General features: G+C 45.3%; 1 protein-coding gene across 1 annotated transcript in view; it reads left to right on the top strand.

The window, feature by feature from the left end:
• The window catches only part of LRIG3 (leucine rich repeats and immunoglobulin like domains 3), a 48,208-nt gene that overhangs the window by 19,567 nt on the left and 13,952 nt on the right, over window positions 1–14,689 (top strand). The window contains exons 4-10 of the mRNA XM_080936035.1: window positions 8,681–8,812; window positions 9,877–10,020; window positions 11,056–11,199; window positions 11,486–11,629; window positions 12,022–12,165; window positions 12,993–13,073; window positions 14,168–14,239. Coding sequence (XP_080792161.1) covers window positions 8,681–8,812; window positions 9,877–10,020; window positions 11,056–11,199; window positions 11,486–11,629; window positions 12,022–12,165; window positions 12,993–13,073; window positions 14,168–14,239 — 861 coding nt within the window. The remainder of the gene's footprint in view (window positions 1–8,680; window positions 8,813–9,876; window positions 10,021–11,055; window positions 11,200–11,485; window positions 11,630–12,021; window positions 12,166–12,992; window positions 13,074–14,167; window positions 14,240–14,689) is intronic.

Here is a 14,689-nt window from a genome sequence, read left to right as displayed (position 1 = left end):
GAGTTGGAAAATTTTCCCAGAGACAACCGAAGAACAAAGGCGTGGAACAGGCTGGAGGAGCCAGAAGGTTGGGAATACTGCCCAAGGAAGCAGGCGCCTCTGTGCCTTGGATTCCACCGAAAGAATAGTGGTGGAAGTTGAACGGAAGAGAGTACCAAGTATGCAGTCCAACAAACAAACAAGCAGAAACAGCAACAACAAAAACTTAGAATTAAGAAGCAGTAAAGTTCTCTTGAAAGGGCCTACTGTGTGCCAGCACAGTGAAGAAGAAAAATGGCTTCTAGTAGGACATTGGTGTGGAATCTCAACATGTTGGGACTATGGCAAGAAGTTCTGAGAGGAGGGAAGCTTGAAGGGAGAACTCTCAGGATGATTGACAGTCATCTGTCTCAGGAATCCTAGCAGCAGGACCCTCCTGAGAACATGGTAAAGCACAGACTCTTAGGTCTGTCTTCGTCTGCACACACACCCCGAGTAGGACCCCAGTGGTATGGTGCTCTACAACCCTGCCTCAAGAATACCCTCTACCAGCTCCGATGGTGGCTCAGGTTTGAGCAACACAGAGGTAAAGGTACCTGGCTGTTCATACTCCATCCGTGAGCTCCAAACCTTCCCAGTCCCGAAGGACAAAGAACCGCTTCCCGTCTGAACGCAGTGAGCAACCAAACTGCCAGACTCACAGCCATTGCCAAACATGGAGAAGCTGATGGGAGATGAGGTCTGGGAAAAATGAGAGCATTAACGGATACCAGTAAGGATCAGGGCTACGGGACACTTTGTAAAAGACGTCTCTGGGGCCAGGCACAGTGCTGGGTGAGCTCCGATTCTTTGCTGAAGCCTCTAGCAAACCTGGTTATTCACAGCGCATTCTCATCCACATCTCGATCCCCAGCTGGTGATGGTTGGGTGAGATCGTTGTTTTCCGTTTCTCTCTGGGTTCACCAAGTACAGCCAAGCAAGACATTGAACCGGGAAGAGATTAAAGTCCTCTCTGGCACCACAGTTTGAATTATTGGATCAAAGGGCCTTAACTTCGAGCCAGTTGCTCCATATAAGTTGCCTTGGGTGTGTTTGCTTCCTGCCCTCCTGGGGGCTAGAGAGGGGGCGTGGCACTGAGGCATGCATTGTCCTTCCAATGAATGAGTGCAGCACGTGTGTGGAGGTCAGGGAACAATCTGAGGACTTCGGAGCCGCCATGTGGGTCTTAGGGTTTAGATCAGACTTGACAGCAAGTGCTTTTACCTGCTGAGCCATCTCTCTGGCCCCAGGATTGGCCTTTTTGCACATAAGTTATTTCACATTAAAGTAAGTTTGCCAGTAACTTCCTCCTTCATCACCCTCTTTGAGAATTTCGTTGTCAGCTCCTGTTTGCACAGAGGACCAACTTGAAACTTATACCTGGGACCAGAGAAGGGTTGTGTTGTATGTGGTGTGAATGGGCTTTTGACCCAGATTTTGTTTTCCATGTTAACCTGAGTTATGCCTGGCAGCCATACAGACCCTGATTATTGCCGGGCTGCTGTTAAATACTTGGTTGTGGCCATCTTTGTCCTGCTTGTGATCCAGAAGATAATTATACTTCATGTTGATCTGGCTTTTAGCTGAAAAGAAGTGACAGCCTGCTCTTCACACCACAGCTCCCTTGCCGGTTAGCGGCGTCAGTTCTTAATCAAGACTCTGTCCAGAAGCTGCCACGGTTGGCCCTCCTATGGATGGCATGGTGCTGGTGGGCCAGGCTAAACATGTGTGTTCTCTTAATGAAACTTCCTCGTTATCTTGTTCACAGAGGCGAGCAGAGGCTGTTGTTTATTTTCATCTGTAGGAGACGCTCAGATTTTGCTTGCCAACTTTTTCTTTTAAAGGAAGAATGATGCTGTGAGGGACTCAGTTAATTCAGACAAAGTAGTTTTCAAGAAGGCTAAAGGAAACCTTTTTTTTTCTTTGACTGGGGATGAGTGTGTGTGTGTGTGAGAGAGAGAGAGAGAGAGAGAGAGACAGAGAGAGAGAGAGAGAGAGAGAGAGAGAGAGACAGAGACAGAGAGAGAGAGAGAGACAGAGACAGAGACAGAGAGAGAGAGAGAGAGAGAGAGGAAGGTTGGGAATAAGTGCCCTTTAATGTCTTTGTACAATGTTGTGTTTTCATTAATAACTTGTGATTTCTTTATATATGGTGTTAATCTGGTGGCTTGTATGTATATATAGAGATCAGTATGTCCCCATGACTAGGCCAGACTGTATTAAATACAGTCAGTATGTTTAATGTGCTTGCAAGGTGGTACTCAGCAGTTGTTAGAGGCAACAGAAGAATGGGAGGGATGTAAGTGGGGTGGAACATTCCAAATAGGGAGGCTCAGCAACATCTAAAACGTGGTTTCCTATCCCCTCAAAAGAAGAGTGCCTCCTGCACATAGCATCCTTACATAGCCAAGACTGCATGCCCTGACACATTCGTCCTGTAAGGCCTCGAGCTGCCTTTCATCTGGCGCAATAGGCAGGAGACAGCCGAAACCATTGGCAGAGGTCCCTGACTTCTCAAGGAGCAAAGGCCTGATTGGTTCAGGAATTCTGGTGTGGAAAAAAAACCTGCTATTCCTGCTCCTCACCAACAAAGACCGTTCCATTGTGAAAGTCCCCCCTTCACCCTGGATGTAGAGAGTCCCCATTTAAATCAACTTCACAGCATGTGTGAATGTTTCTGAGGCAGTTGTACATTCTGGAGATCACATTGAGTGGAAATAGAAGCCATCCCGGCCTTGGCTCTCTTCTCTTAGGGACTCCACCCGGCTTCACTCTGGGTGTCGGATTAAAAGAGCACATTCCTAGTGTGTGGAGACAGTGCACTCCACCATTTTGCCAGAAGCTCTGGGCATGCCAAAATGTCGCCGTTGGCCGTTTTCCATTTGAAATGCTCCATACCTGCCATGCAAGAGGGAGTCTCGTACCTCACACCCAATACCAAATGAAAGTAACAGAGGGAGGGCGTGGGAACTCGGTCCCAGGGCCAGAGCCGGGAAGCCTGGCTTGTGTGAGGGAGGGAGCAAACCCTTGGCTTCACTCTAGACGCCAGAAGAGTGGTACATGACCCGCAGACATAACATCTACGTGGATCATTGCCACAGATCGACACCGAACTGTCGTCTTCTGTCCTCTCTGTTGATTTGGAAGCGTCACACTTGGTACCCTTCATGTGTTCTTGCCTGGTGTTCAGCTGTTTTATTTTACCCACTCCTGCCAAAGTGTTTGTAGTATATGACACTGGCACTGGCACTCGGAAGGCCCCAGGCCTCTCCCACAGGAGAGCCCATTGCCTGACCCGATTCCTAGAGTCCGACCTCACCTAGGCTCATCTCAGTTCTTCTGATTTAAGTTTTATTTGTGTGTGTGTGTGTGTGTGTGTGTCCTTGTGTATGACACATGTGTGCAGGTGTCCTCAGCATAGGGCGTCGGGTCCAAGGACCTCCAGTTACAAGGGATTGTGATCCCCTTTTTGTGGGTACTTGGATCTGAACTCACATCCTCTGGAAGAGTAGCAAGTGCTCTTAACCTGTGAGTCACCCCTTCACTCCCAGCTATCTCAGTGTTGAATGTCAAGCCTTCTGTCGATGGCTGTGAGCCCTGTATCCGGGCCTGTCAAACATACTCCTTTTCCTTGACAAGACACTCAGCTTCATTCTCTCCTGGTTGAGCAGCTGACCCAGGGCCCTGCTTCTGTTCACAGCAATGCTGGCCTACCCTCACCTGCTGATTCTGTACCCCTGGAGTCCCATCCGGGACTTCCTTGGCAAATCTTGCCAACCTCATCATGGTCTTCCTACCACCTTTGAGTTGTCTGATGCTTGAGTGTCCCTGATACTCCTTCCTTCTCATAGCACCAACTCTACTACTGACCTCTGTCTCTCTGTTTCCCGGCTGGACATGAGGCTGCAGGGAAGTCAAGGGCATGTTGATCTTCTTCATGGTAATGTCTCTCTCCAGCATTCTTAAATATCACCAGAGAAAATGGGTGTGCCATATTTTGCCTCTTCATTTTAAGGCGTTTGGCAGATTTTTCTGGTAGATGGCATTGGTAACAAAATGAAGCCATTATTTTTGGACATCAGAAGCCAAGGCTGAAACACCTGAGGCTACTGTTCATCCTGTGGCCTCTTTGAAGACTGGAAGGAAGTAACTGTCTTAGGCTTCCCACCAACCATGCCCTGAAGGTCTGTTTGTCCTGAAGGGAGTAATTATAAGTCACCTCAGCAGTGATTTGACTGTGGAACTCTATGTCCCATCAACAAATGGAGGACTAAATATTCCTGGTCTCTGATGGGTTTGCGCGGGGCTGAAACACCCTCCAGGCCTTGTTACTTGGGCAGTGGACAGATGCCATCCGCGTGCATGTACCTTAGAGATGGATACGGAGTTTGTTTCCAGTCAGGCACTGCACACGTTCTGCCCCAGGATGAATCAGCTATGGTGCTTTGCGAAGTGTTGATGAGGTTTGGCATTTATCCCAGCTCGGAGAGAAGTGAAAGCTACGCCTGTATCGGACCTTTGTCCTCTGCCAGCAGCTCAGGACCCGATCACTGGATCACATTTATTTTGAGAGTTTCGGGTGATATGAGAAATTTTTCTTCATTTTTTTAAAAAAAATGTAGTAACTTCTCTCTTTCTTTTTAAAACCCTCTTTCATGATATAAAGCAAGTTTTTTTTTTAAATTATTTGTTTGTTTTCATTTTAAACTGGTACCTATCAGGAGGTAATTCGCCAGTTAGTCTAAGGTAATAAGGAACTCGAAATTGGATTTGATTCAGTTCCATTGGGGCAGATTTAAATGTTTGTGATACAGGGGCTATTATCCTGGAGGTTGTAAGGGATTTTTGTCCTGGGCAGAGAGGCTGACAAAGAGCACCCTGTGCACACTCCATCCAGAGCAGCACACTTTCACACTGCAACTTAGGGGCTGTGCAGTTCAGGAAATTGCTGGCTTTGGCTGGGCCATACTTTTACTGCAAGGAAAATTTTATTCGTCACTCAAGCAATCAGCAGATTTAATACCTTGTTCATAATCACCTTATAAACAAATGAATACATAAACCAAAGATTGTGTGGCTTGTTATCCAACCTGTAGCTTTATTTTTGACCAATGTGGTAGACACTATTGCTTTCTTTTGTTGTTGTTGCAAATGGTGTTTAAGTTTAGGTAGTCTAGCCCCAGACCAGGTGCAGACTCCAAGGGTGGGTCTGGGCGTTTCGCTGCTGGGTGGCTTCGAGGAGGACATGTGGGTGACAAAAGCATCGGGCTATGTGTTTAAGAGAAAACGTCTGTCCTCCAAGTTGTGGTTTTGTTCACCCCTCACACCCCGACCCCAAGGCCTCTTGGCTTGGACTGCCTGCCTCCATCTCCGGGACCTGGAGATTGACTAATTGTCTCACTTGTACCCCACAGCTAGATCAAGGAGTTTGTGCTCTGGCAAATCCAGATGTGGGAAATGGTCAGACTCAGAGGTCATGGATGACTTGACTCTAAACAAAGTCTGTAAGACTTTCCGGGAATCCAAGTAACTTGGTGATCGGTGACTTGTATGTGGAATTTCTCTTTCTTGTCAAACCTTACATTTTCTCAGCTTTTAAGGTGTTACGTTGCTGGCTTGTTACCCTGCGCAGGATCTTTTCTTCTCTCCCTCTCTCCCTCTCCCCCTTCTCTGTCTCGAGTGTGTGTGTGTGTGTGTGTGTGTGTGTGTGTGTGTGTAGCTATATTCTCTGATGATTTGGGTCTTAAAGATCAAGCAGACAATAACCCTAAAATTCCTAAAGGGAATATACTAAGGGTTTTGTTTGCAGCGTGAGAGCTTCGGGGTGTGGTTTAGAGCCTTCTTCTCTGGAGTTCACTCCTTGTCATGGTGCAGAAAGCAGCGCCTGACCTCTGCAGTCTTAGGAAGTCAGTCTTCTTCTAACTGTAGTGGGTACCAAGCACACAGATCTCTAGAGGCCTGTCTCCTCCAGGAGAAAGGTGCAGGCACAGATGGCAAGACTCCAAGGGACCCGGGTTGAACCTGTGATGGTGGATCAGTGGGTCAGTTTTTCACTTCAGGTAGAAAATAGAATTATAGAATTTGAGGTTTTTTTTTTTTCTTGGTCAAGATCAGAAGTAGCAGATCTTTGGGAAGAAATGTGTACAGTGAGAATTGTCAGATTAATTGACAGAATATCACTGATGCTTTGTGTTTTGAAAAAAACCTGGGATCAACTGGGACCAACCCAGACTTGCTATGTGAGGTGGTTGGACTGGTTATACAAAAAGCCCTAGTTTCCCAACTGCAGATTATCTATTGTATTTGTAAGAGAGAAATTACTTTATGAGTAGATGGTGTAATCTACAAATCGTGTATAACGTAGGTTTTGACACCTAATGTGTGCACCATTGCAGGTCTTGACTGACACCTAATGTGTGCATTATTATTTCTGGTTCACCACGTTCCACCCCAATGGTGTGAACGTGAATTCCTGCCTCAGAGGAGTTGGAAGAGACTTGTGGTGTGCATGTTAATAGTAAGATGCAGTGTAAGACTTGGGCACCTATAAATAAAGGTTCTAGCTTCTGAGCGACATGTCTGAGTTATTAGTAAGCAACATACATGGGAGCTATTTTCCGACTAGGGAGAGCACAATACAAAATGAACTTTCTAATTCCTGTGGGAAGAATGACTGCAGAGTATAGAACGAGTGTGGTGGGGCGACTGTAAGGTGCAGAGCCCCCTGCGGAATGTTCTGGCTTTTCCTGGGGGTATACAGAGAAACCCTTGTTCTGATCGTTCCAAGCTTTTTAACTTTAACATGGTTTCTCCTGCTAAGCTGCTGAGCGATGATCTACAGAGTTCATGGTGCCACCCAGCATCTGACGGAAACAGATGCAGAGTCCCACAGCCAAGCACTGGGCAGAGCTAAACAGACCCACAGAGTCAACTAACCTGGACCCTTAGGGTCCCTTAGAGACTGAACCACCAATTAAAGAACATGCAGGGCTTGACCGAGGTCTCCCTGCGCATATGGCGGAGATATACAGTATGGCCTGCTGTGGGCTCCTCAATAGTTAGAGCAGGGGCTGTCCCCAGAACTGTTGCCTGTCTGTGGATCCTGTTCCCCTAACTTGTGTGGCCTCCGTGACCTAGTCCTGCAGTGACTTGATGCAGTGGGGAAGATGCCCAATGGGGCCCTCCGTCCTCTCAGCAAAGAATGGGGAGGGGGAAGAGGGGATAGGGCGTAGGAGGGGGGACTGAGAGGAGGGGACAGCAATAGGGATGTAAAGTGAATAAAGTAACTAATGGGAAAAAAGTCCATGCTACCTGAACAGTTGGGCTGGCTCACATCTTCAGTCCACTCCTGCTTTCCGGTAAGATTGTCACTTAGTATTAACAAGTATAGTGCTATTTGACTGGGCGTTTCCCCCTTTGAAATGCAGCAGAAAAATGGTGGGAATGTTCTTTCTCATTTGATGCTATCAGGTACATTGGCTATTGCTCTCTTGAAATTCGGATATTACAATAAAAGACTTTTGTTGTTGTTGTTGTTGGAGACATAATCTTCTTATATAGCTGGGCTGACCCAGAACAACCTGAGTGATGGCATTAGAAGTGTGTGCCTTCATGCTTTGTGATAGGTTCCCCCACCCGTGTGTGTGTGTGTGTGTGTGTGTGTGTGTGTATGTACATTTAAAGAACTGTATGACTTAGCTATGGACTTCCCTTGTGGTCTACTTTGTTTCACATCTGTTGTCCAGAGTAGTGATATCAAGTATGTCTTAATCTCTCTGTCTTTGGGGACTGTTCAGGCTGGTTGCTCTTCTTTGTAACACAGAAGACCCAGTAGTTCTTTGAAGCCTCTGGCAACTTAGTATCTTGTTAAAATCTGGGCTTTTTCTAGCCAGGAACTAAAGCAGCCACACAGTGGTAAGGATTGGGAGCTGGCTGGCACAGTAGTGTGAAAGTACCATTTTAAAAATGAATCAAAAAGAAATAGGGCCGGCTAAATGTTTCTGAAGGTAAATGTACCTGCCTACAAGCCTACCCAGCTGACCAGGATTCCCGAACCCATGGAAACACAGAAATGGAAATAAAGACCTTGACTCCACAAAGTTCCCTTCTGATCTCCACATGTGTAGCTCTGTCCTACTAACAGTGCTAACTACACTATGTTTAAATATATGGGTGTACATATGTGTGTTCTAAATACTCATTGTAATACACACACAATGGGGAATAAGACTATATATATATATATATATATATATATATATATATATACATACATACATACATATATGTATCTATGGAACAAGACTAATGTGTATGTATATAGTGTGTGTGTGTGTGTGTGTGTGTGTGTGTGCAATGAAGGAGTGTACCCTGACGGGCCCACTCTGTGCTGGATGTTTCATTTACTATCTAATAAAACAAGAAGACATAAAAAATTATCTGAATAAAGATCTGTTAGTGGTGATTAAAAGCATGACGACTACCCTGTCAGACTGGTGTAAGAGCGTTCTCATCTCTCCTGTCTGACCTCAGAGCACACATGGCCAAGATGTTGCTGTTTGTCATTGAGAGGTACGGTTAGTTTTTCACACTTTTGGTGCTGTGTTTTCCTTCCCTTGGATCACACTGCTGACCGGTTGCCGGGACTGTGTTTTAATTACAGGGCTGGGAACTCCATCGACAGGATCCTCCCCGAACAGCTGGAAGCCTTTCAGTCCCTTGAGACTTTGGACCTGAGCAACAACAATATTTCAGAACTTAGAACTGCTTTTCCACCCTTGCAACTCAAGTATCTGTAAGTATAAATCGCTCCACAGTGAGAATATTGTTAGAGCTAGTGCCCAGGGGCGTGGCTAAGATGCAGGGAACCCGGTTTTACTACTGTTGATTGGAATATAATTTTCTTATTGACTTGAATAGGTTGAATAAGGTTCAATCTTCTTTCTTGCAATTTTGCATCACAATTTTTAAAAATGCCCCAAACTAGGGCATTAATAACAAATTCCACACAAAGTATATATAACAGAGTGTGTGTATGTGTATATTCATATATACATGTATATATATATATATGTAACAGATAGTTGTCACCTTCAAAGATCTGTCAGTATATATGTATTAGTTACTTTAGTTTCTGCCTTTACCCAATTCCTGACAAGAAGCCATCTGAGGGGAGGAGCGTTTATTCTGATTGATGGTTTGAGGGAGGGGAGGAGCATTTATTCTGATTGACAGTTTGAGGGAGGGGAGGAGCGTTTATTCTGATTGACAGTTTGAGGGAGGGGAGGAGCGTTTATTCTGATTGACAGTTTGAGGGAGGGGAGGAGCGTTTATTCTGATTGACGGTTTGAGGGCACAGCCTATCAGGGCAGGGAGGGCATGCTGAGAGAAATGGCAGGCAGCCCTGTCACATTGTGGTCAGGAAGTCAGGCCAGATTATAGAACCCCAAGTCCCGCCCTCTGCGGTCTACTTCTAGCTAGGTCCTACCTCCCAAAGCTTCTACAACCTTCTGAAAGAGTGCCACCTGCTGGACAGTAAGTGTTGGAACTCATGAGCCTGCACGTGACATTTCATATTAAATCCACAGTGTATGAATCTTTATATTTACTATTTTTTCTGGTACGGGATATGGGACCCAGGGCTTCTTCACACGTACCACGTGAGCACTCTGCTAATGAGCCATATCTCAGCCCATACGTGTAAACCTGAGCTTGTTCACAGGGAACTCAGCGTTGACAATTTTAAGGGTACATTTATGGTCAGGCTCTCTGGAGAGTCTCTGCAATGGGGCAACCGAAAGCACCTTAACTTCCCGGAGAAACCTGAGCAAGCCTCTGCTGATTTCACACTCTCAACAGGTATATCAATAACAACCGAGTTACGTCCATGGATCCGGGGTATTTTGACAATTTGGCGAGCACTCTCCTGGTACTGAAGCTGAACAGGAACCGCATCACAGCCATCCCCCCTAAAATGTTTAAACTCCCTCAGCTGCAGCACCTGTAAGTGAACGTGGCCTCTTGAATACCGCTCTCTCACCTCTAAACCTCTGGGGTCTATGACCGATGCCCATAGGGAGACAGGAGACGTTAGAGGCAAGCAGGTGACTGCCCCCCCTTCAGAGCACAAGCGGTGGACTCTCCCGATTGGGAAAAGACTTGCCAATTGCCTCATGCCAGCTGCTGCCTGACCGACATGCGTTAGACTGTGGGTGAAGGAGCTGGGTAATCACTGTTACCCCTTCCCAAGGTGCCATTGTGGACCTGGGGAAACCACAGCATCTCCCAGTAGCTGTGGTTTATGAAAATAATACCAACAACTTCAGGATGCTTTGATAGCCTAAGTGGTTGTAAAGAACGTTCTTGTTAAGAACGGTAGAGTGGTTCGTGAACAGGCTCCCGAGACGGCTCTTTCCAACCTTGGCTGCCCATTACAGAGACTTGGGGAGCTTTTCAAAACCCCAGAGCCAAGGCTGCACCCTAAACCAATTACACTAAATCCTTTGGGGGTTGCAGTTTGGGCTTCCAGAACTTTGAAAGCTCCCTAGGTGGTTCTAGTGTTCAGCAGAAATATAGAGTGTTGCAGCCTGCAGGAAAGTACCCAACCGAACATGAATTGAAAAGATGGTAACCAGCTTTGCATACACGCGGAGCAGGATTGCTACACCACTCCTGGGTATCCCTTCTGCTCTCCTGGGATGGTATCACTCTCATTCTGCGTCAACAAAGGATGAACATCCACTTGTTGACTGCTATCCTGGGTGGACAACAGTTTAGAAATGAAAATCTGATGTGTTTCCTGTATTATTCCAAAAAAAAAAAAATATACCACGTGTTTTATATAGATATTTGCTCCTTGTAATAAACTGGAGGGGAAAAAAATGAAATTCTCGTCATTAAAATGTCTGAAAATTTTAAAACATTCTTGCAGTTTTAGCACTGACTGGGTTGAATGTATTGCCGTGTATCACACATTTTATTACCTTTAGAATTTAGTTGACGCATGAATTAACGGCTTAATTGTAATGTCCAACACAGCGAACTGAACAGAAACAAGATTAAGAGCGTGGATGGACTCACATTCCAAGGGCTTGGTGCACTGAAGTCTCTGAAGATGCAAAGAAACGGAGTAACGAAGCTTATGGATGGAGCTTTCTGGGGGCTGAGCAACATGGAAATTCTGTAAGTGTGGATTGTCACAGTTCCCGCCCAGATGCAGTGAGCAGACACTCGGTAGCTCTCCTTTAAAAAGCCTCATTAAATCCTCATGCTATACAGTCATAATTATTTAGTTAAGTTTCAGGTGAACTGCATAAATCTTTTGCTGATCTCCTTATATATCAGAGCCAAATACTAGGCACATGCGCGGTAGATAGGGTGTAACTTGCATGCAGCCAGCCCTGCATGTCTTTGCAGAGAGTAGATGCTGAACTCTGGATCCCACCTTTGGTTCTCATTGTACATGCAGGCAGCTGGACCACAACAACCTAACCGAGATTACCAAAGGCTGGCTCTATGGCTTGTTGATGCTGCGGGAGCTTCATCTCAGCCAGAATGCTATTAACAGGATCAGCCCGGATGCCTGGGAGTTCTGCCAGAAACTCAGTGAGCTGTAAGTTGCCTTTTATTCTCCTCGGGTTCAAGAGCAGGGATCCTGCTGGAGCAGGAGTTTCTTCACCACTGATCTGTGACATTTTGGTAACGAAGTAGCCAAGGTGATAGCAGCTTTCCTGTGTGCCCTGGATACTGTCATTTGGTTGTGATACATTGAAGCCAACGTGGCTCTTTACAGTTCTGTGTTGAGTTGACAAAGGTAGTCATTGTTTCCTGGACTGTTTATTTAATTTTAATTACTGGGATTAGAAGTAATGTTTACCTGGAGACTGTAAGGCAGAATGGTAAAACAGGATTATTGTAGTTACATTTATTTTATTTCATTTCTTTTAGAAAACGATTACCATGCTGAATGGAAACATAAAAGCTTTGTTGTTGTTTTCTTTTCAGAGACCTGACTTTCAACCACTTATCGAGGCTAGACGATTCCAGCTTCCTAGGCCTGAGCCTGCTAAATGCCCTCCACATTGGGAGTAACAGAGTTAGCTACATTGCTGATTGTGCCTTCCGGGGGCTTTCCAGTTTAAAGACTTTGTAAGTTACACATTTTGCTCTTGGTCCATGAGCCTAATTGGTTCCTAAATGTGCCCACTTTTCTCCCAGCAGATTTTCTTTGTTGTTGAGGAAATGTGTACAGCCTCAAAAGTGGGCTCTTAATCTTTCCCAGAGCAGCCTGATTAGAATAGATCCATTTCATCCATGTGTTTCTTAAAGGGGTCCTGAAAGGATGCTGATCAGCCTGCCTGGTGATTGTAGCTTCCCTCCTTCACAGCAGTGCTAGGGAGGTCAGAACTGCGGGAGGAAAAAAAAAACATTAAGTCCACTAATTTTTTTCTTTATAAAATATAGATTTAAAATAAGCCAGAGCCAAATGTTTATTCTTTTGGTTCCCACCCCTGATTTCTGTCCCAAGGAAAGAAAAGTATTGAAGTAACTGAGCTTTGGAAAAATCTCTCCAATGTTAACTTAATGCTGTGCCGTGGGCTTCAGGCCTTTGTAACCTGCTCACTGTTCCATCCGAACCATCACGGAGAGGGAAGACAAGCTATACGCTTTGGCTCATGTTTGTCTCTGTGATGGGAACCCAGTTCTAAATTGTAATGTATTTTTCTAGTTGTTCAAGAGTTAAGAGTTTCTCCATCTTCATAGAAGACTTAACAGGAGCAAGGTTACTGTCTCGGTTTGGGGGAAGTTTTTAAAATGTTGAGTGCAGGGTTCAGGATGGGAGAGGCACCTCGGAGAACTGAGGTTCTTCTTCTGAGTTGGGTGAAGAAGGTGGACTTTGTTACAAATGGCACATAGCCTGGGTAGCATCAGTTTTCTGAAAAGTGTCTCTAAAGAGAATACTATGTTTTCCGTAGGGATCTGAGGAACAATGAAATCTCATGGACCATTGAAGACATGAATGGAGCATTCTCTGGGCTGGACAGACTGAGGCAACTGTGAGTATGATTTGCCTCCTCTATGACCTAAAGTTGTTGTCTTAGTTGAAGTCAGGTCCATAAGCTGACATCATAGTTAGGAATAGGTATGACCTGTTTATGCCCTTGGTCCTTCCCCTAGCAAGTGGTATTGGCCGTGACCTGTGCGTATTAATTGCCTTTTCTTTCTTCCTTGTATGAAAGGAAGAAAATTCAGTCCTGGAATTTGTCTAACTACTCATTTTGGTATCTAGATAAGAACTTGTAAATTATGTTGACTGTTCTGCGTCAGAAATGGTCACTCTGGAGAAGTGGGCATCTGCCAGCATTTAGAAGGGCTTCACATTGTGCTGTAGTTGTGAGTTCTCAAATGAGCACACTGTCCATCAACCGTGCTGCGTCACGGTCCAGAAGGGATGCAAGCACTTTGTGTTAGGCAATGAGATGGCTGTAGATTGTTCTGTTTTCCGTCGATGATGAAGGGCATTTACAGTGCGGGGGAGGGGGAGGGCACTTACAGTGTGGGGGAGGGGGAGAGCATTTAAAGTGCTGGGGGGGCAAGCTGCGCTTGGGCAGGAGTGGGCAGTGTGGTCCCCAGAGGAATTTACGTAGCACCTGTGTTTGCAGAGTGTACTGCTGACTCTTCTATCGCTGTGATAAAATCTGACCACAAACAACTTAAAGAGTTTATTTTGGCTTATGGTTCTAGACAACTAGCCATCCGCAGTGGTCGGAAAGCCATGGTGGGCATTGGTAGCAGGAAACTAAGAGACCATGACTCTGCTACACACACAGGAGGGAAAGTGAACTGGAAGAGGTCCCAGCCTACAAACTCTCCAAGCCTAACCCTGGTGACACACTTCCTCCAGCACAAGGACATGAGCCCACAGGCATTTCCTATTCAAGCTCCTACACGGAGCTGTCTTTGAGTGCTTTAGACAGTTACTGAACAAGATGCTAAGAGACCAGGATTGCAAGTTAGATTGTTTAATTCAAGACAATAGTACTGCTTACAAATGAGAACAGTCATTTTTATTAAGAGTTCTGATCCTATAATGACATTTTAAGATGAACTACAATGTGATTATACCTCCCCTCCCCCAACTCATTCCCAGAATTCTCCAGGGAAACCGGATTCGATCTATTACCAAAAAGGCCTTCGCTGGTTTGGACACATTGGAACACCTGTGAGTAGCTGGAATTTAGTTGCCCTAAGGGTGGTCCAAGAGGGGTTCTGTTTATAAAGCAACTGTGCCAATATTCTCTCTGTGCTGGAAAAACCACCTACATATCTACCTACCATTTGTCATCTTGCTTTCTGTCTATCATCAGTAATCTGCCTGTGTGCTTTCTTAGGTATACTCTGGAGATATAGACACACACACACACACACACACACACACACACAGTACTTAGCAATATATACTTATTTTTGTTAAGTACATATATATGCATTATATATAATATATGAGCTTATCAATAATACTGTTCATTAGCTGTTGTTATTGTTTTAAAAAGTTAACTAGAGTTCCTGAAGGTCCTGTTTGTGTCTAAGTCAAGAGGACTTGAATCTTAAAGACCAAGAAGATACCCCTGAGAGTGTCATGGTGGAGATTGGAGGGTGGGTCTCAGGATCT

This window comes from Micromys minutus (assembly GCF_963924665.1).
Source record: "Micromys minutus genome assembly, chromosome: 22".
NCBI classification, from domain to species: Eukaryota; Metazoa; Chordata; class Mammalia; order Rodentia; family Muridae; genus Micromys; species Micromys minutus.
This window is presented reverse-complemented; position numbering and strand designations above follow the sequence as displayed.